Below are 21,038 nucleotides of genomic sequence, written 5' to 3'. Positions count from 1 at the left end.
AGTGTCTGTTCTCCCCCTCCATTGGGTTAGTGAATCATTTTCAGTCCTATACAGTTGCAAGATACCAGATTTGAGGAGAGTCACATTCCTATGTTTAGAAAAGCACTTACTGGTGTAAGAACGTATCTCACGGGGTGAAAAGATGGGGGAAAAATGTCTGATTTAGGAAGTGAAAGAAGAACTCTCTCTCTATATATATATATATAGAGAGAGAGGGTTTCCAGAAAGCACTATATCTGCTTAAAGTCAATGGAAGGGATGGAATAAACTAAGTTAAAATAGATTAGGAGCTAGATAGAAGACAGACAAGGTTGTACAAAAATATTATGTCACTTTATTACAACCTTAACATATGTTATTTGTATAAGACTGATCCTAGAAGTTATGTTTCTTTACAAGTTCAGAACATACCACAGTTTAACATTTATAATTGAGAGTTTTCTCCAGCAAGATTACTGGCATTTATAGTTTTCTGTGAATAGTGTCATAACATCAATATGAGATTTACAGTGAGCACTTCTACATTACACCGTGAAATACAACACAGTGATTCTTGAACAAATAACTTAATTTTCCTTTGAAACTCAGAAGCATAATAACTATATTAGAGTGGACATAGAGCCTTCCAGAACCAAACTAACATCTCCACAAAGTGCTAAAGCGTTCTTGTGTAGATGTACCAAGACCAGTGATAATTGACTAAACTCTCCATTATGCTTTCTCCTGAAATGGCTGCTGTGATTTAACCCCAGCCAGCAACTCAGCCCCACACAGCCGTTCACTCACTCCTCACCACTTGGATGTGGGAGAGAATCTGAAGGGTGAAAGTGAGAAAACAACTTGTGAGTTGAGACAAAGACAGATCAATAGGTAAAGCAAAAGCCACACACATTAGGAAAGCAAAATCAACTCTACACCAAGCAAAACCATCACAATGGATGAAGTTTAAGATGCCCAGCAGTTTGTTTTAAGATATTTTTCTTGGTATTCACTGAGAGAATATATGTTATGCTGGACTCCAAGTTTCAATATTAAACTATTCTAAAATTATTGTTGGTTTAATTGCAGTGTCAAAAAACTCAAACAAACAAAAAAACTTCCATTGTGAAAATACATATATCCCTGCTCTCATGACTAGAATTAGGATGATTGTTTTCCTAAGATCTGACAATAACAAGAAAAATGTAAACTGCTATATCAGGTAGTGAAAGTTTTGCTACCAGATCCAGCATGCTTACTCAAATATGAATAAAAGCAAGGGTGAGAACAAAGCAGTGTTGACTATCTTGCTGCTGGATGTAGGTCACAAAGTTTTTACAATATAAATTATATCAAATTCAAATGTAAAACAATTCATCTCACTTGCAATGGGCTGGGTTCTGCATTTCCATCTGGTGCAGACTTCAATAAGAGCTTTTTTCCTCCTGAAACTAGAAATTGAGATCAGGCTGCCTGCACTCTCTAGTCAGTCCTACACAAGCAAACAGAATGAGAATTATTCAGTAAGATTACCCCCTTCTGCCTTATATAAAACACAGACATAGAAAAGATACTACATGCCAGGAACAAAATGGTATTTTGGTACGTGGCATTGATTATCACAGAACCACAGAATCATTTAGGCTGGAAAAGACTCATAAGATCATCTAGTTAAACCATTCAAGCATTGCTAAGTCCACCAGTAAACAATGTCCCTAAGTGCCACCTCTACGTATCTTTTAAATATGTTCAGGTGTGGTGACTTCACCACTTCTGTGGGCAGCCTGTTCCAGTGCTTGACAACCTCTTTCATGAAGAAATATTTTCTAATATTCAATCTAAACCCTTGCTTGTGCAATTTAAGGCCATTTTGCCTTATCCTATTGCTTGTTACTCATGAGAAGAGACTGACCCTCATCTGTCTACAATCTCTTTTCAGATAGTTGTAGAGAGTGATAAGGTCTCCCCAAGCCTTCCTTTCTCCAGGTTGAACACCCCCAGCTCGCTCAGCTAATCCTGGTCAGATCTATGCTTTAAAGCTTTCTCTTGCTTCATTGCTCTTCTTTGGACATCCATACAGACCATGTCACACTTTGTTACACTGTTTCAGCAAGTACATTTTGGCTGAACCCAATAACATCTGTGGGTTCTGTCTAGCAAAGTTCATGTCACCCCAGCCACAAAGGTGAAACATACTCAGCACACTGCTGATAAGGGTTTATTGCCTATACCCTCCCCCCTTCCCCGCCGGCAAAAGACACTGAAGACACTTCATAACTGTGTGCTATCTATTCACACAAGTGCTGCAATCACTGTATATGTTAAGTCTTAAACTGTCATTGATTTCAAGAAGTTTTTTGACAATGCTGATTGCTGAAGAGTGAGTTTATATACAGTATAAAACTAGATTAATAAAACTTTGATTCTCATTCTAACCTACCATATTTGGGTATTTTTTAAAGTAGTTAAGAGACAGAAGACCCTGCTCTCTTCTTTTATGCTAGATTTGCAACAATGTAAATTATTTATGAAAATGTAAAAAATATATCCAGAAATGGAAATAAAAGGGAAAGACTTGTTACTGATAAAATGAACTGAGAGGAAGACTTTGCTGCCAATTAAATTTTGTAGTTTTGCAATAGAAATTTTTATTTCTGAAATACAGACTACCATGGTCAATTGAAAGATTCCCAGTAATTTCAGTAGAATCATAGAATAGAATAATGGTATCACTTAGGTTGGAAAGGATCTTTAAGATAGAGTCCAACCATAAAGCTAACACTGCCAAGTCCACCAAGTAGCTGCAAAGCAAACTTTCTGTAAGATGCCTCATTATATCAATACCTGTCGCTCCTGTGCTCCTTCACAGAAAGGTCTCGGTCAGATATGACAGGCAATAAATTTAGAATGGGGTGAAGTAAGAATAAAGAAAGATTTACTTTCCTTGTTTGTCATTCAAGACTATATTTTAAAGTGCTTAAAAAAAGGACATGTCAGGTGTAATAGATCTTTAGGAATCTCAATGCAGATAAACTATAAGAATATCTGCAGGACAACATTGCTGTGATATACAAGCTATGTATTTAAAATACTGTGACTATGTAACAAAAAGGTTTATTCATCAAAAGTAAAGAAATTGCTTGTTTAGGAGGTTTTAATGGCTTTTTAAAATTTCATGATGAAACTACATTTGTACTTTTTTTTCCCTGCATTATGGGAGGATGAAGACATACCAAGAAACTTTATTCTGCTATTTCTATGTTTTAAGTCAATCACACTTTTTTGTTGAAACAAAGTGAGTGGGAACTCATTTCAGCCCAATTATTCATATCCATACATGGGTTTAGGATGAGATCACCATTTCTAAACATTCTGCATCTTTATTAAATACTTGTCATACTAATGAATTTTTAAGCCATAAATAATTAGGTGAAGCAAACGGGTGAACAATTAGTAAACAACACATTGTTCATGGAATAAGTCCTGCTTTCTTTTCTTCCCCATGCTTCAGTGTGGCATTGGCTTCCTAAGTTTCAGCTTCAAAAAAGGTAAAAATTCAAGACCTGACTTCCATTCTCACTTCATTTTGCAGGAAGACTGTTATTTGAGTCCACCTTTTCTCAAAACTGGGCTCCAGTTCAAGTTTCTTGTAAATCCTGTAAAGCTTGCAGGTTGATCTTGACAGATCTTCCCATGAATGCCACACCTTGCTAAGCTCCATTTTTCAGCCCTGGCTTCTCCTTCGCACCTCAACCAGCTTGTTTGGACCTCTGTATTTCTTCTCCATTCTGAAGCCACATGTAGACAACTCTCTTTCTTCCCTGACTTTCAGTGAGCTCCATAGGTATTCACTTACAGTGTTCACTGTAGGATTAGTTTGCAGAGGGTCTTGTTATACAGTTTTAAATAGCACAGTAGAATGGAAACTTTGAATATTGCTCTGTTAAAACATAGAAGTATTTTCTCTAGTCTTTTTCACTTTCTAGCTATTGTTCAGTGTATTAGTACTGAGGAAACAGTCACAATCCAGGCCTTACAGCACTAGGTACCCACCCGTGCATTGCACAGTTCCGTTGCTAGCCATGTGTTATTGCTGTTGGAATCATTAGCAGCTATAATTACCGCCCTAAGAAGCTCTATAAGCATCAGAAGTGTAGGTTTACAGAAAATTATACTAATGATGAAAGAAATGTTCCTGTGTAACCCTCTACTTCTCTATTTATTATTTTGCATTATCATTCTCTGATCTGGTCTCCTGTATGTTATATTGAAATGGTACATCTGAGTAAGGGTGGTCTAGCTTATTCTCACCTCCTGAAACAATTTTCCATGTGTGTTTGCATAGTCATTTGCACCCCCTCTTGCCCAGACCAACATGTGTTGGTTGCCCACTCTGGTGGGTTCTCTATCAGGAGAGCACCTGTTTCCCAGGTCAGTGTCCCTGGATTGCTGAACAGGCCTCTGGGGGCAACACAGCTGAGAACTGAACATGAACACTTTCTACTGAGAAGAGATGAAACAGGCATATGCTTGATCCTTCAAACAGGTAAGGAGCCAGGTGGGGCATTCCCTTTTATTCTGGAGAGGTGTTGGCAGAGTGTTAGTCCTTCACTGTGTTGCCTACTGTGAGACTGTAGGTGCTTTGGGCCACAACTAAGTGAAGGGCCCTGAGAGGAAGCTGTGTAAGGAGCAGCTGAGGTCACTTGGTCTGTTCAGCCTGGAGGAGACTGAAGGGAGACTCCATTGCAATCACAACTTCCTAGAGAGGAAAAGAGGAGGGGCAGACAATGATCTCTTCTCTGTGGTGACCAGGGACAGGACCCAAGGGAATGGCCTGAAGTTATGTCAGGTGAGGTTTAGGTTGGATATTAGAAAAAGGTTCTTCATCCAGAGGGTAGTTAGGTGCTGGAACAGGCTCCCCAGGGAAGTCGTCACAGCACCAAAATCTGACAAGAGTTCAAGAAGCGTTTGAATGATACACTCAGCACATGGTGTGACACCTGGGGAGTGTCCTGTGCAGGGCCAGGAGTTGGACTCGACAATCCTTGTGGATCCCTTCCAACTCAGGATATTCTGTGATTCTGTGTCACTGATAATGCTACCCTTAGTGTGGAAGCCCAAGAATAAGGAGATGCCTTAAATTATACTCTAAGAAGTAAATTTGTCCTGGTCTTGTGTGACCTGAACTACTTCACATTTCCTCCCTCTTTCCTCTGTGCATGTCTCCAAACCTTTAATCCACTCTCCAACATTTTCTTTCTACCCTGGATCTCATCATGGTACATCCTGTGTGAAGCAGAACTTTCATGTCACAGGCCCATGACTCTGCAGTTGCCTGTTGCATCCCTGTGGGGAAGTAGAAGTACTCAGGTGAGCAGTTACAGCTAAATATGCAAAGTGGTGCCACTTCGGGTGGCAAAACTATAAAGCCTATGGAGACCTACAAAAGCTGGGCTAGAGATACTTTTCAGACTGTTTGAGTCTACAGGCTGCAGAATCATTTTAGAAAATGCTATTTCGGACTTGCATCCAAACCCTGAATCCTACGTACCTACAGGTAGGTGGATAGGTGAAGACAACTGGGAGTTCTTCCCACCAGCTAAGTGCCAGCTCCAATCCAGAAACAATGTAGATGAGTGACTGCATGCTTTACAGATTGCAACTGAAATATCGTGCTGGCTTTGAGCCCGGGCAATGCGAACACTCAATTCTTCATTTGTGGATCTCAGCTTTGATCCTTTTGCCATCTTTAAAATGGAGACGAGCACTCCTCTGTTTTACAGAAATTGTTGTGAGTTAATACATTCGAGATGATGTGACTCTTAAAACAAAGGATGTAAAACCAATATGAATACTGGGTCTGCTCTGTCATTTTCACCTGTTGAACCAATTAAATACATTAAAATATAAATACAGCGCCAGAATTAAATATAAATATGTAAGCATATAAAAAGAAATAAAACAAACAAAAAAAAACAAATCGAAAAGAAAATAAAATTAGTCACTGAACTTTTAACTGCTTTATCAAATAAGCTAAGAATTATTTCCCTGGATTACTTTCTCCATTTGTACTGAGAATGTATAGTTGCCACAGAGACTGCTGTACGTGAACATGGGTAAAACGGGGAGGACGGGAGAGGGAATGTGTCCTCCTGGATTTCCAGAGGGATCTGAGATGACTATCTGGGTTAGTGCTGCGGCGGGGCGGGGGCGCAGCCCGAGGACTCCCGGCCATGAGCCCCGGCCGATCCCCGGAGGCTCCGGGGAGCCGGCGGCGATGGGACGGGACCCCGCGAAGGGCGGGGGCGGCGGGGCCGGACCCGCGGGGCCGAGCGGCGCTGCTCCCGCTGGCATTTATAGATACATCTATAAAACATCTATTTAAAGCAAAGCCCAGACTGGTGGCACACGGTCTGTGTGCGGCTGCTGCTGCTGCCGAGCCTGGCAGGAGGGGGCTGGAATTAAAATAAGGCACGAAACGGTTTTAAAAATAGCGTGCGGGCTGCGTGGGGCGGGGCGGCGGCTCCGCGGCCCCGGGGCCGCCCGGCCCGGGGAGTTCCTCGGCGCCTTGTATGGAGCGCGGCAGCCACAGGGCCCGCGCCCGCCCCCGCTCCCCGCCCCGACTTTCCCCGCTGCCGGCAGGGAAGGCAGGAGCCCGCAGCAAGCTGCCCGTCTCCCAACTCTCTCCCCTTCTTCCCTCCTCTCCTTTCAGGAGCCACCACCCCGCCTGCCTCTCTCCACCTCCTCCTCCTCTTTCTGCTCTGCAATCAGGGGAATAAATCAGGGACGGACGCTCACACACACACGCGGAGTAGGATCTGTTACAAAAGTAGCGCTGATGGCGGCGGATCAGACGAAGCTGGAGCTGCTGCTGGAGTAGCAGAGAGTGGAGTATCTTTCGCTCTCTCCCTTTTCTCTATTTCGTCTCTTTCCCCACTCCACCCACAGATCTCCATCGTTTCTCCTCCTCCTCCCCACCCTCGGCCGCGCTCTCGCTTCTCCGCGCATCTCTGGGCTGCGCCTCCTGCGAGGGGGCGGGTGGGGGGGGGAGCGGAGGAGGCTTTAAAGAACCACGGCCCCCCCGCACCACCACACACGCGATAATTGAATTTATTATTATTGCCGTCTCGCCGACTTGGGAAAGGGGGATCGATCTTCGATCAGGAAGATGGCTGCTGGCTGGCTGCTGGTCTTTAGCCTGACACTTTTCCAGTCCCTGGTGATGAACCACTCCTCGGAGGGACCGTTCCCTTCAGCCACCACGTAAGTCCCGCCGGGGTCCAGGGGTCCGGGGCGGGGGCGCGGCTGGGGCGGGGGCGCTCCTCGGCGCCGGGGACAGCGACAGTACAAAGGGAAATCAAGTTAGTCCGGGGGTGGGGGAAAATTGCAGGATTTCGACAGCTTTTGCTTAGGAAAGAGTCAGGCTAGCGGAGGGTCCCGCCGGGGCTGTCACCGCGAGGGGAGAAGCCCCGGTGACGGCAGGCGGCGGGACTTTTGAGGTAAAGGCTTCGCCTGGAAAGCCCGCTCCGGAGCGGCTCCCGGCTCCAAATATACCCCGTCAGGTCATCCTTGCCGAGAAGAAAGTTTCGAGTTACAAAGAGTCCGCCCCTTCCTCCCACAGAGGTTATTCCAGCCTGGATGGAGATTTAACACTGTTTACAAAAAAAAACAAACAAAAAACCAAATAAACCCCCAAACCAAAACCAAACAAAAAACCCACAACAAAACCACCAGGAAACTTTCGCAATTTTATTAAAATCCACGCAGAAAGGCGGATTTTGTTGCCGCTCCGCGGCCGGCACGTGAGGAGGGCAGGCGGGCAGGGCTGGGAGTTCCGAGCCCGAGCTCCGGCTCCCTCCTGGCTTGGCCGCGCTCCAGTGCATCCACAGGGGCTCCCGGTGCTGCGGGGTCCGGGGGTGCACACGCGTGGGTCCCACCGAAGGATCTTTTTTTGCTCGCTGAAAGCCACACAACTGAAGAACTGATCTCTTCAGGCTTGGCCTTGCAGATCGTTGTTTCTCAAAAATACCTTCGCGAGAGCTGAGGGATGCTCTCGGTGCACGCAGCTCGGTGCCTCGCCTGGCCCTGAGATGGAAATCTTTGAAGTGCTGCAGAGTTATTAGCATGAAAATGTTGCCCAGAGCAGTGCAAAGATCACATAATAATGATGCAATAAAAGAAAGGCAAAAAGAAGCCGATGTATCATATTGGAGATTCGCCAGCATATCGGGAAAAAAATCCACGACAAAGCACTGTGTTCGTGTTTTCTTCCTTTTTCTTCTCTCTCACCTCATTATTTTTATATTCTTTTTGTTTGGTTGTTTTGGGGTTTTTTTTAAGCACTTACCTTAGTCCCCGAATCTGGGTTAAAGCTACCAGTAGGTAACTTTTAAGTGGATGAGTCACTCTAATGCATTTTACATAAGAAAAACAGTGCTAATGGTAGTCTTCCCTTATTGTTTAACGCTGGGTAGAATTTATGACTGTCGTTCATCCTGGGCAGAAGGATGAGTTTACAACAATTATGAGCAATGCATTTTCGCCAATTAGTACTGCTGGTAGGCTGTTATAATTGGATTCAATTCTCAGTATCGGTTCCATTATGAAAGACTCAAAGGGATGCTAGCACTGTTATACGAAAGAAAGGAATACAAAGATAAGTGTAGAATAACCACTTAATATCTTATAAGCTGAATAAATACGGTCTTTTATTGTAGGGAAAATTATCTTTTAAAATATTTTCTTACTGTTCTTTTAAAATCTTCCGGTTTATAAAGATGTGCCATGTAAAAGCAAGAGTAGCTAAATACAAAGCCCGGGCTTTTTAAGTCACTGCTTTTCTTGTGTTTGAGCTCCTCTATTTATGGTTTCTTATTGAGATGATAAGGTTATCATGCACAATTAATTACAAAATATCTTCTACATAGATTTTGCTGGGTTAAAATGAGAAGGAAATATATAACCCAGTGTATAAAAAGATTATGTATAATTTTAAATAAAAGTCTAGATAGCTTTTTAGGGTAAGATTATGTGATATTTCCATAAAAATTATTTTGTCACCTGTCCGTTTTTGCGAATTCCCTTCAGAATTTACCTTTACTGCCAGCAATGATAATAGAAATTGTCAGCAATGAAACATATAACTTTAATTATAACTATGATAAAGTAATTCATAGTATGATGTTAGTCATCAACTTTTTCATGCTCTACACAATCTACTTGCTGTTGGCTCTCTTTTTTTCTCATTATTATTCCATTGAAACGTTGTAGAAATAATCTATAGTGCCTGTCCATCTTTCATAGTTATGTTTCCCCTTTGAAATGGAATCAAAGTGCAAGCAAGACTTAGTTCATTTACAAGGAAGCACAACAGGTTGATGCAGAGAGAGCTGCTTTGCAAAAAGTAATGATGTAACAGGTGAAAGAGAAAACAATTTTTTAATTCTTTTTTAAGCCTTGACAGCAGTGTTTCATTTCCTACTATGGATTACAAATGGGAAAGAACAAAGAGAAGTGACGCAAATGCTTTTAATGTGAAAGATATTATATATTAAGAATACTAAAAATATGAAAAAACATGGGAGAAGAGAATAAAGGAAAGAAAGGACATGAATAATTGAAGAACTGAAGGTTTGCTGATGATATGTACTTAGCTACCTGCTTTCTCCCCATTATTTTCAGTCCTTTTTTTCTCTTAGTTAAAAAGTAGCTCTGAGGAAGCACTATTTCCCAGCTGTTGGGTCAAAAATGTGCATATTCAGGGCTGTATAGTTCATGATTTCTTTAACAACTGCTTTTTGTATAATCACTTTTCTTTCAGTCATCTATTTCTTCTGCATCTATAAATATTTTAACATACGCTTTTACTAAAACATTTAGAAGTATCACTAATACAGTAATATACAAGCATGAAACATTTGTAGCAAAAAATCCCAAACGTTTAAGTAATGCCTGTAGAATCTCAGTAATTTCATTCATTTTACTTCTCTGATAAGGCAGGAACTCTCTGATATATTTACCCAGCAATATATAGAGAATGTCAGGTTTGTGCTGTATGAAATGGGAACCTTAATTTTTCATTGAAGATCTGAGCAGGTGGTATGATCACATTTGTTGTTTCTGGTGTTGGAATATTTCACTGCAAATATTGAAGACTTTAATGAACTATTTAAATATAGCAGTGATTATGTCTTGATCTTTAGCTATGAGGCTTAGCTAGCTGCTGAACGATGCATATTATGTATCATTAAAATGTATCATTTTCATTGTATCATGTATTAGGTATCTATCATATGCTGGTACAAGATACCATGTTCTTACTTTTAACATAGCACCTCCAAGTCCTTCAATTATACATACAACACAGCAGATATTTTGCACTTAGATGAGAATATTGTTGTCTATAGTAATGCTGTCACTTTAACCACACTACTGGTATCACAGTACATAAAGTACTTCTTTCTTTGTAGCCATATATATTTATTTATCATAGCATCTATAAAGGCTTCAGAAAAAACCGCACTATTAAGTCCATGTAGTTTGTATGTTTCCTGATAACGAGAACACAGGACTCAATTTATTTCTGTTCTTTTCTCTGTACTGCATCAAAACAGATAGTCTTGAGTTTAAATATATGTTGTAGTTCTTAAGTATCCTTTTGGCACAACATGTCTTAGCAGTGTTGATATTGTTACTGATAGTGAGTAATGTACTATATAAAGATGCACCTACTGCTTTCTGATAATAAATCTGTACATTAAAAAAACTAAACAGATATTTTAATTTTTATAAACTTACAGATGAAGCCTTTCAATATCAATGGGACTATTTCTCTAACTACATCATTGTGGTTATGTCTGTTCTTTTTTTTTTCTTTTCTCTAATTTTCCTCTGCCACTTCTTTTCTCTTTTCCCTTATCTTTTAGCATTTTTTCATCCTCAGTCACCTGTTCTGTATGTATATATTAAATTATACATTATACTCAAGACAGATTTGCCACTTAGATAAATCGGTGTAAAATATTATGTGGATAAAAATGATATACAGAAGATAAAAATAATATACATATGAACATATATCTGTATGTATACAGGCAAGAAATTTTTAAAACAGAAGTTATATATTCCCATTTTTCATTTGCTTGAGTCATCCTTACTGTTTCGGTGTCATTAGGACAACTCAGGGAAGTCTGTATGAGTCATACGAATTAGGGCTTGCACAACTGAGACATTCATATTTTTGCTTTCTTCACACGGACCTAACAAGTGTAGGTCCTGCTGAGATTGTGGCTGGGCTTGGAATGCAGCATTGCTTTTGATACAGCATTGGTGACTAGAGATAGAGGAATGACATTTATGATGTGTCCTTTTCATCTGTTTCTACTGTCAGACTTAGGGATTTTGACACATCTAATATATCTATAATCTCATTTTTAGCATAAAGTCTGTGATAGAAGAATGTCACTTTTACTGCTGACGTTAATTAGAAAAGACTGGTGCATTAATGGACTGTAAAATATCAGGCTCTTTCTCATTTGCAAATTGTTTTGTTTTTCCCATCTATTTAAAAATCTTCATTTCTAGGAAAAAATAATCTACTGAAGTGTACCTTCATATCAGTGAATTGGAAAGAGAGCCAAAAGATGTAATCTCCTTAGAATCAGGGAAGTTCAATATCACCTCTTAGTGTTTTCTCAGCAACACACATCTGAATGCTGAGCATTATGCAAGATGTACAAACCCACTGGTATTTTAAAGAGTGTTGCTCCAATCCATTCTTCTAGTAGAAACATACTTAGGTGTGAAACAGAAACAGTTTGTTGATTGGTGGGGAGTTTTTGCTGTTTTGTTTGTTTGTTTGTTTGCTTGTTTGTTTTTTTTTTTTCTTTTTTTTTTTTAGTGTCTCTGTACATATTGTGGTAAGAAATGCAAACTATTTGATTCCACAAAACATTTTTCTGTTTTACATATTTTATGATGAAAATTGTGAATCAGTATTTTTTTTTGTTTGTTTGTATGCCACTTAGACATTTATGCTGAAAACTCAAAATTAACAAATTCTATGGATTTACATTTCATTAAGTACAAAAATTCAGTTGAAAACATCACAATAGATACTGATCATAAAAGGTGAAATTTCATTGAAATAAATCAGCATTGTAGAGGTTCTTGCCATCTTTCGTTTTGCAGTGATGCTATTTTCAGAACTGCATTGCTCATACCCTGCAAAATGATTTTATCCAAGAATTCAGCTGCTAGAAAGAGAGCTGGATCTTGGCAGCACATTAGTCTGAAATGTATTCATTGTTAAATAGAAAGCCGGTTGTACAGATCTTAAAAATATTTATCTAGCAGAGCATTTTAAATTGATAGAAGCATGGTCAGATTCTTATTGCTTTAATCTTTTGTAACAAAGAAACAAACCAGAGTATAGTTGCCCACTGGTAATTGTGATCTGACATGTTTGTGCCTGATTCTTTCTTGTCTTCTGCGAAAATCCTGTATCCAAGGTGGTGTTGTCATCTTCTAGACCAATATTTGACAGGGATTGCGGTTTAGAAGCATTTTAGAGGAGAAAAAGGACTCATTCTCTCTCTTGTTGACCATAGTAGAAGCAGAATCAAGGCCCAGACTCTTTTGTACTTCTTTGCAGCCATACCCGGGCTTTTGATCCTGGTTTGCTTGGGGTGCATGTTGTGTGTCAAGTGCTTATAAAGACCTTTGTGACAAAAGCTGATATTATAGACTGTAGAAAATGTTGTTTTCTAGTGCCTTGTTAATGAATCTGCTTTAATAGAAGAAAAGATTTACCAGAACACAACAATGGAATAAAATTATTGGACCATAGCTATAATTTGGTAAAGCCAGATGCCATAATTCATTTATGTCTTTTACAATGCTGAATCAGACTTCTTGATACAAAGAATGACAGCTCAGTGTCCTCAGTGTTCCAGTAAAACACAGTTAGCACCTTGAAAATGCACAGAATATAAGAATTACAAAATAAAAACTGCATTTCTGCCCTCAGCCCTGGACAGCACCTGTGTGTTCTGTCTTAGATCACTCTTAGACCATTCTTGCATCACTCCACCTACAGCAGCTGCAAGGCAGGTATCAATGAATACTTAAATGATTTGCATTTGAGATTACAGCTCTGATTTATCTCTCATGTTAAATCTGTTAAATAGCCTGATCCCATTCAACTTTCCTCAAGCTTGTATAGGGCAATGCTCTGTTCTGTAGGATCAGACCAAGAGCTGGATTTTGCATGATTTGTGCCATTGCTTACTGTCGCAAATTGGTCAGTACTATTAGAGAGAGTTGTGATTCTTCTTTCTCTCTTGATTTCCAATGGTAAAAGAGAACTGGATTCAATATTGTTTGCAGAATTTGAATTTTATGTCATGCAGTTCTGTGTAAAGCACACAGTAGTGATGCAGGAGCGTCTCACATTTAAGGTGGAAATACGTAACACTGATAGTGAAATTACTGTCAACTGAATTGATACTTCAGTGATGTTCATGGGTTGGATATTCTCAATTTAGGGCCAGACTATGGAGCTTGTACCCTGAAATTAAAATTTCCATTTATATTCTTAGGAAAAAAAAACAGTGTAATAGTCAAGATTTTCAAAATATACGTCAGAACTTTTTAATAGCTAAAAATTAATAGCATATGCCTGTGGCTATTCAGCTCAAGAGGGATTTGTCTTTTCCTTCTCCACTGCTTTCCAAACTAATTTTTGACCTACTCTGCTTCTAAGCAAACTCAACGTTTCACACCTTCCTTACTTCCAGACTTAATAAGAAATGTAAAATAGACTCTCTTTCACAAGCACCCTGTGACAAGATTATGGCTCACTGTTTGGGAATGTTACACGAATGATGTCAGAGAAAGGACCACAGTTTTTGCTTATGTCCCTCCTCACAACACCTTTTTCTGCGGGCCAACAGCAAACTGATGACAAAGAGTGAATTTCTGTTCCTTGCATAATTTTTTGCTGCTTATTTACAAATATCCTAACAAGTTTATGAAAAAGATTGACATTATTTTGCATCAACAAATCAGCAAGCTTTTGCAGTTAATTACAGTAATTCAAAATCTGACTTTTTTTTTTAATCTGAGGCAGGCCTGAAATAACCATAGAATATGAATATGAAGTTATAATATTGCTGACTATTATAAAAAATGTTTTATTGGATTTTCACCCTCTTTTTAAATTAAATTCCCACTCTCTCGCATGTAAGAGTTGGCCAGGGTAAGAACTATAGTCTGACTTTGTGACAGATTGTTTACATAGTGATTTAAATGTTTTTCTTTTTTTTGAAATTTCCGTGGTTTCTCCAGAGCCATGAACGTTGAGAGCCAGGAATGCAGAAATGAGAGGATTTAAAAAAAAAAAAAAAAGTGTCCTATGGCTCATATGGACTAAGAACAATTTTTGCACAACCTTCATTATCTGCAATAAGTAGATATATATTGAATTAGTGATTCTGTTTTCAGCCTTCATGCATATAAAGCTTCAGTTGAAATCTGTGAGCAAAGTTACTAAAATTTATCCATTATAATAAAATCTGATTCACTTTTGACCTGATTTGAGAAGTAAGTAAGAACACGGAGGAGTTGCTGAGTCCACAGTCTAGTTTTTGTAGTCATCAGATGATAAATTATGTTAATTTTTATTTAAATGAGAAAAGCTAGACTTGAATCATCCAAACAATTTTCTAACCGAAGAGCTCCTGTTTTCCCTGGGCAGCTTCCCACTAGACTGGTCTGAAAGCTTAAAACGTTCCCCAGCGATATCTCTGCCTCCCTTATATTTACTGGGATTTTTATTATATTTTGATAAGCATGGACTAAATCTTTCAAATAGGCATAAAAATAAACTTATAAAAGTTCTGTGAGTAGGGGTGGTAGTACTAAGACCTAAATCAAGGCATGCCATTTTTCTCTATTTTCACTTTTAATACTGTGCTGCATTTTTCTTTATGCACTAAGGTAGTCTTAAATAAACCAGTAAGAGGGAAGTTTTCCTCATTCTTGAATTGAGCAGAAATTTGCCACACTAGGCTTGTTTTGACTTTTGATTAGAAATTCAGACTTTTTCCATAGGAAGAAACTGAGTCATGGGAGCTGTTATGCCTTAGATTATTAAGTGAAATATTTTGCAGTCTGAAATGGATGAATTGTGTTATCAATACTGCAGGAAGGAAGAGAGTAATGAAAAAGAGATGACAGGAAGTATGGATTACAAAGTTAGGGTTTTTACTACTCCTTCTCTGATTCTTACAGGTTAATAACTTACTCCTGCATGTGGAGATCCAATATCCCATTAGACTAGTCAAAATGTTGAGGGATAAGTTCAACAGTCCATTAAAAGGCAACTTTTGATTGATGATATTCTAATGTGGACTAGTGGTGGGAAAAATGGCTTATTTTGGCTGAATGAACCCTCACATTTTCCCCCAATGTTGATTAGAGTAGCCTATTTGGTAGAAATCTCCTGGATCCTAAATAGAGCCCTATACTGGGAGGCAATGTTATCTACCTTGCTTTATTTCGTAAGTTTTATACCTTAGTTTTCCATAGTAATTTCTCTCAGTAAAGTAGGAAACTGCAGTATCTTATCATTTAGTCAGGCAAGGGTTTTTTTGTCAAGATTAATTTGATAGCTAATGCCTCTAAAGCTCTCTGTAGTTGAAAAGTGTTGTTAAGCTGTTAAGCTTAGTTTATTAAGATGTGTGTTTGCTGTATTCCCACTTTACCTCAGAAACATGCATGACCAAACCTTTGCTGGATGGATAATACCCCTGGTTTACCTTGTTCTCAAAGTGGTATTTTAAATAGAATCCTCATAGAAAGGTACCGCCATATCTGCTTCTTTTGGTGACTTGTTATCTGGGGAGCTAGAAGTTAATCCTCATGATCTGTACTTCTTGGATGTACACAGATTGCAAGACATAAGCTTAATAGCATTTTTAGAAACTACCAGGAGTCAGCAAAAATCTGCAGACAGTATTGTGAGGAGAAGCCAGCAGATCTGACTCATGCCAGTGCTTCGTGCTGGTTGTGCTCCTTTGCCACACTCAAATCATGGTTCTTTTCATTGTTGAAAACACTTGGAGCTGGAGATGCCAAGATAATCTGAAATTTGTACTGAATATTTGGTACTTAAAAGACAGGCGATTGTGGGATATAATACTAGCCAAGGGCTCATGACACTGGAGTTCATTAACCTGATCTGTTGCTTTTGCAGCACAGGCTGCTGCTGGTTTTTTTCCTTCTGTTCCCATTTCTAAAATGGGAATGACACCCAAATTATCATTCTGCTTGAATCAGTGCATTGAGTATTGTAAGGTGTCCTGCTTCTGTAAGAAAGATGGTGATAAAAGTACGTAATGATTTCTCTTTATACACTAGTAGCAGGTCTAAGATGATCATCAGCAATCACTAATTACCTAATGATCACCAAGACTCTGTAAGATTTCAAGCAGGACTAACATAGTTTTCATTGCACTTATTTTGGCTTACCACAAACAGTAGCATTTTGTTGTATTTACCGAGATGTTTCTGTTGCCTTAGCATCTTCTTGATTAGACTTTTTATCTGTTGGGAATATATTTTAGATTATGTAGATATATAAGCTGGGACAGAATCACTAATAGATGCAGGAACATGTCTTAAGGAGATTTCACTGTAACATACACATGGGGAAAAGGTTCGTGGTAACCGAAGGCAGAATCTGGTCTCTTTTGACTGATTAGAAATACATGAAGGATTTGTGCGTGACTAAGAGTCTGTCTGAGGAGATACTCTTTGGAAATGGTCGGGTACCCAATTTCATCCTTCTTTGCACCAGTGTAATTTCAGCATAATGAGAATCAATCCTGTATCATTTAAATCCTGAGTGTAAGGATGAATCCACATAAAAATAATTTCTGATTAAACACATACAGGTTTCATTGCAATGGAATGAGTCATCATTGTCCAGACCTGATTGCAGAAATTACATAAAATAAGATGTAATACATGATCATATTAGGCTTTGCAGAGGGGAATAGTAAAATATCACAAAGAAACCATGTGTGATATCAGATGTGGTCATTTGTCTTCCTTTTAAATGATAAGCTCTGACACCACTTCATTGTCTGTGCCTCACTGAGCAAGTGTCCATGTAAAAAAGAACTTCTTTAAGTGCCGGAAGGCATTGAAAAATGTTCCTCCAGATTAGGAGCAAACACAATTTTATTACATAAAAGTGTGGAATTGTAAGGAAGAAATACTTTCCTTTTCAAAGTACTGCAATGTCTAATAACGTGCAGGATAACTGTAAGTGGCTTTTGCAAATTTATTGTGGTTTGGTTTTGTGTTGTTTTCTTTTATTTTCTTCTTTAGCAATTAGTTCTAGAGCTCAATGTGGAACGGTAAGAATGACATAAGTAATTTAATTTAACCCCTCACTACGCACAACTCAGTAATTAATTCATCTTTGGGTACGACGTCTTGATTTTTCAGGTGATTAGAGTTAAAATCAGCAAGAAATTTATGGACAAACTTTATAGTTGTTTCCAGTGAAGCTGGATTTACTCTGAAAGACAATATTGGTACTTTATGGGGATATGAGGTGAAATTCTGATATGATAGCTTCTTTGCTATTAGAAGCACTTGGCCAGTGACTTTACTCATCTGCTATATAAATGTTCCTTGTATAGACACACTCTCCCAGTCTGCAAAATTAGGATTAAAAACACCCATCACTTCCTTGCATGGATGGTGAGAAATACAGTTAACAAATGACCATAAAGAATATTGTAGTGGATGTATATAACAATAATTTGCTTGCAGGTATTTTGCTGATAGTGATTTTTCCTTTCGTAGCTCCATTTATTGACAGAATAAAATACTTTTATGGCTGGCTACACAGTTTTGCAAAAACATATTCAGTTATTCTTGTAGATATCCATGCTTCTACAAACACTTTATATATTCATTAGTGATGCTTTCAGCTTTGCAAACACAGGTTAAACACTGGTGATTAAATGTTTTGTTCCACACGCATGTAATTACCTGAGGCTCTATTTCCTTTTAGTGAACAGTGTTCTACTCTACAATTGTCCCATTACTCTCTATGGGAATAATGTGTTTATAGAATAAAATGATGATCAATCTTTTAAAAAATCTAAGTTAAAAGTAAGTTATCCAATTGTAAAGCATAAACACGTGAAAAGTAGGAACTGCAAGGTATGAAATTGCCTTAGGCCTTAAATTGTTTTACTTGTACTATTTTCATTGTGATCCTGTCTTCATTTAAAAAAATCAAACATTATTTTTTTCTGCTGGAAACACATTTCATTGAGAATATGAAAGAGATATACAAGGGCAGAATTATGCTTACATGTTAAAATGCAGAGAGATTCTTATCTTGGTTATTTGACCTTACAGTTTTTATGACTTTGACTTATTAAGAGTAGTCTTTCCTATAGCTAATTATTCAAAGTACAACTCCACTGTAAGACTGACACGACAGGTGGATTTTTTTAGATAACTTTGGTAAAGCTGCAAAGGACATACCTTGTGTCTAAGCAGTGAAAAACTAGTAGTAACTTCCAGGACGTGGAAAAAGAGCAGAAACATCTGCCTTTGGGAATTGAGTAAGTTTGAACCCAAAAGCTATGGCAAAGATATCCTATGCAAAGAGATGTTTTGAGATGTTCAGATGTTTTGTTTTGCTAGGACCTTGTTTCACTGCATAAAGAGAAATCACTTGTTGATGCTGTGTTTTTTATGATGTGTGACTTCAATGATTGGTACAGACATTTCTACTGGGCAGGAATTATTTTTTAGCTGAAAATTAGCAAACATGAAATATCAGCAGGATACCACAGAAATACTAACCATTCTAGTTATTTCTGTGAGTAAAAATTCATACTTTTTGTGGGTCTAGCTCTGTGTTTAATCATGTAGTGATTTTGGGAGCAACCATATCCAAATTTAAGAGTTCAGTCCTTGAAATTTTAGATTTCTGGTGTATCGGATCCAAATTTCACACACTGACACTTAAGGATGTGAATGTGGATAGAATTTAAGGCTTTCTTAGGTCTTAATGGCCTAAACAGATAACCTGCAAACCGGGATCATCTGCAAAATGACTCATTCAAAGATTGCTTAAAATAAAGTACTTTTTCTTTACCTACAATGAAACATCCCTACAATATCTGCAACGTAATAAAATAAAACATTTTTCTCCTTTTTTCTTTTTTATAACGAAAACAAAAAGCCCAACCAAACAAATAAACACCCCACAAACTTGCAGTATTGTAAATGTGTTTTACTCCAAAGTTATTAAACAAATCTATTGTAGGCAAATCTAGACTGTATGAGGTACACAGTTTTGTTTGTTGCTGTGGAATAGAGCTTCTAATTCAACAGTAATTTAGATAGATTGAGTTTGTGGTTTGTTACTATGCGATTTGACATGGACACACACCCTCCATGCGACATTTCTTTCACCTGGGAAAATTGGATAATGAACTAATGAGGGGTTTCTTGGCTTGTAATGCTGTCTGTTTTCAGAATGGAGCAATTACACAATCTTTTTAGCACTCAATGTCTATCTAAACAAAATCAATGCAAAAATAAGGGCTATTTACAGTGAAGTATCCTTATTTTACATTGTTTGTGTAGTTCTCTGAGAGTCTGAAATGATACTGAAATGATACAGTAAAAAAAAATATCTCAGGAGCTTTAAAACCAGCAATTTAATGGCCACCTGATTTTCCTCTCAGCTGAAGTAAATCACTGCTACTTGTCTGCCTCCACACAAATGTAATACCTTGTCATTGTTTTGCTTACTTTTTTTTAGAAGGAAACCTCATTCTATGCATCTAAAAACTAGATTTGATTTGAATTTACATGGTTTCAAAGGTGTAAGTTAGGACTGGATTAAAGCTTCCAAACTGTTTATTTACAATAATAAACCAGGAGGTTTGGGATCTGTATTTTTCTATTCTTAACCAGTTTTCTTTTTCATCTGTGAATTCTTCAAAAGGCCATAGAGAATTGTTAGGACAATCCTTTCAAAATATTTTTGCTATTACATACCAGACCAGAATAAATGTCTGAATTCTTATTGCTATTAGAATTATGGTAAAGATGAAGGTTCATTCATGCCATCAGCTACTTCACAGACTTTAATCTACAAATTAAGGTAAGGAAAATTCAGATTAAATATACACAACTAGGTAGCTTGTGGATCCATTCCCTAAAAGCTTTTGTGGTCCTTCTGAACTGTTAGGCTTCTAAATTTGTACTGAAGAGAAATCTGAAAGAGGAAAAGCTCTCTCTTGTATTACTTGGGAGCTGGACAGTACTTTTTCCATTTCCCAACTTTTTTCTTTTCAAACTATTTTATTTTTAAAAAGGAAAAATTTGTTAATTAAATTAAGCCTGGCCTTTTCTGTTCTCATGCCATGGAAAAAATAATGCTAAAGCTCCATGGAAATAGTCTGTAATTCCTGGTTTTTTGTGTGGCAGTAAAAGAATTTCAAAAAGTCAGAAATTATGTACAGAAAATAATCTGTTGTATCATTTATTATATCTCTGATGCATTTCTGAATATAATTTCTAATATGGCTGAATTTATTGTACACAAATTTAACATGTGTGACTGGAGTGTCTCAGACCAGGTATCTCAAACAGCAGCACTGCATGCATCATATGTGCGTGTCTCTGTTCTTTTTAACATAGTACTTGAAATCTCCAATCAAGAAACAGACCCCATATTGTTACAGATTCTGTGGGACAGAAGCTTATGAGGCAGAGATCCTCAGACAGAAATTTTGGCATGGAAACAACAGTGGTAGTAATGATAAAGCAATATAGTTTATGTCTCCTGAGAGTTTTTCCTAATAATACCTGTAGGGGAACAAGTAATGGCAGGGGTAATGTTATGTATACTAATGTATGTGTGCCTCTAACATGATGCAAGACAGCCAGATCTTTCTACAAATTTTTCTCCTCTGTGTTCATTGTTGTTATCAATATAGGACAGACATGGTTTA

General features: G+C 38.1%; 1 protein-coding gene and 1 long non-coding RNA gene across 11 annotated transcripts in view; one reads left to right on the top strand and one right to left on the bottom strand.

Annotated features, from left to right (window-relative positions):
* Positions 1-311: 311 nt before the first annotated feature.
* LOC135414984 (uncharacterized) lies at positions 312-6,860 on the bottom strand. 3 transcript variants are annotated; one of them, XR_010430929.1, is made up of 3 exons: positions 6,778-6,860; positions 1,363-5,857; positions 312-814 (listed from the first exon to the last, which is right to left on the bottom strand). It is a non-coding gene; the product is annotated as an uncharacterized LOC135414984 (long non-coding RNA). The 3 variants fall into 3 exon arrangements; XR_010430930.1 differs by having other exon boundaries at positions 312-5,325; positions 5,531-5,857; XR_010430928.1 differs by having other exon boundaries at positions 312-5,857.
* Positions 6,861-7,124: 264 nt separating this feature from the next.
* Positions 7,125-21,038, top strand: part of CACNA2D1 (calcium voltage-gated channel auxiliary subunit alpha2delta 1) — a 376,639-nt gene continuing 362,725 nt past the window's right edge. For all 8 annotated transcript variants that reach the window (XM_064656439.1, XM_064656438.1, XM_064656437.1 and 5 more), the window contains exon 1: positions 7,125-7,242. In XM_064656439.1, the coding sequence (XP_064512509.1) occupies positions 7,148-7,242 (95 nt within the window). In that variant the 5' untranslated portion in view covers positions 7,125-7,147. The remainder of the gene's footprint in view (positions 7,243-21,038) is intronic.

Source organism: Pseudopipra pipra, chromosome 5 (genome assembly GCF_036250125.1).
Source record: "Pseudopipra pipra isolate bDixPip1 chromosome 5, bDixPip1.hap1, whole genome shotgun sequence".
Lineage (NCBI taxonomy): Eukaryota > Metazoa > Chordata > Aves > Passeriformes > Pipridae > Pseudopipra > Pseudopipra pipra.
The sequence above is the reverse complement of the archived record's forward strand: the minus strand, read 5'-3'. Positions and strand labels throughout refer to the sequence as shown.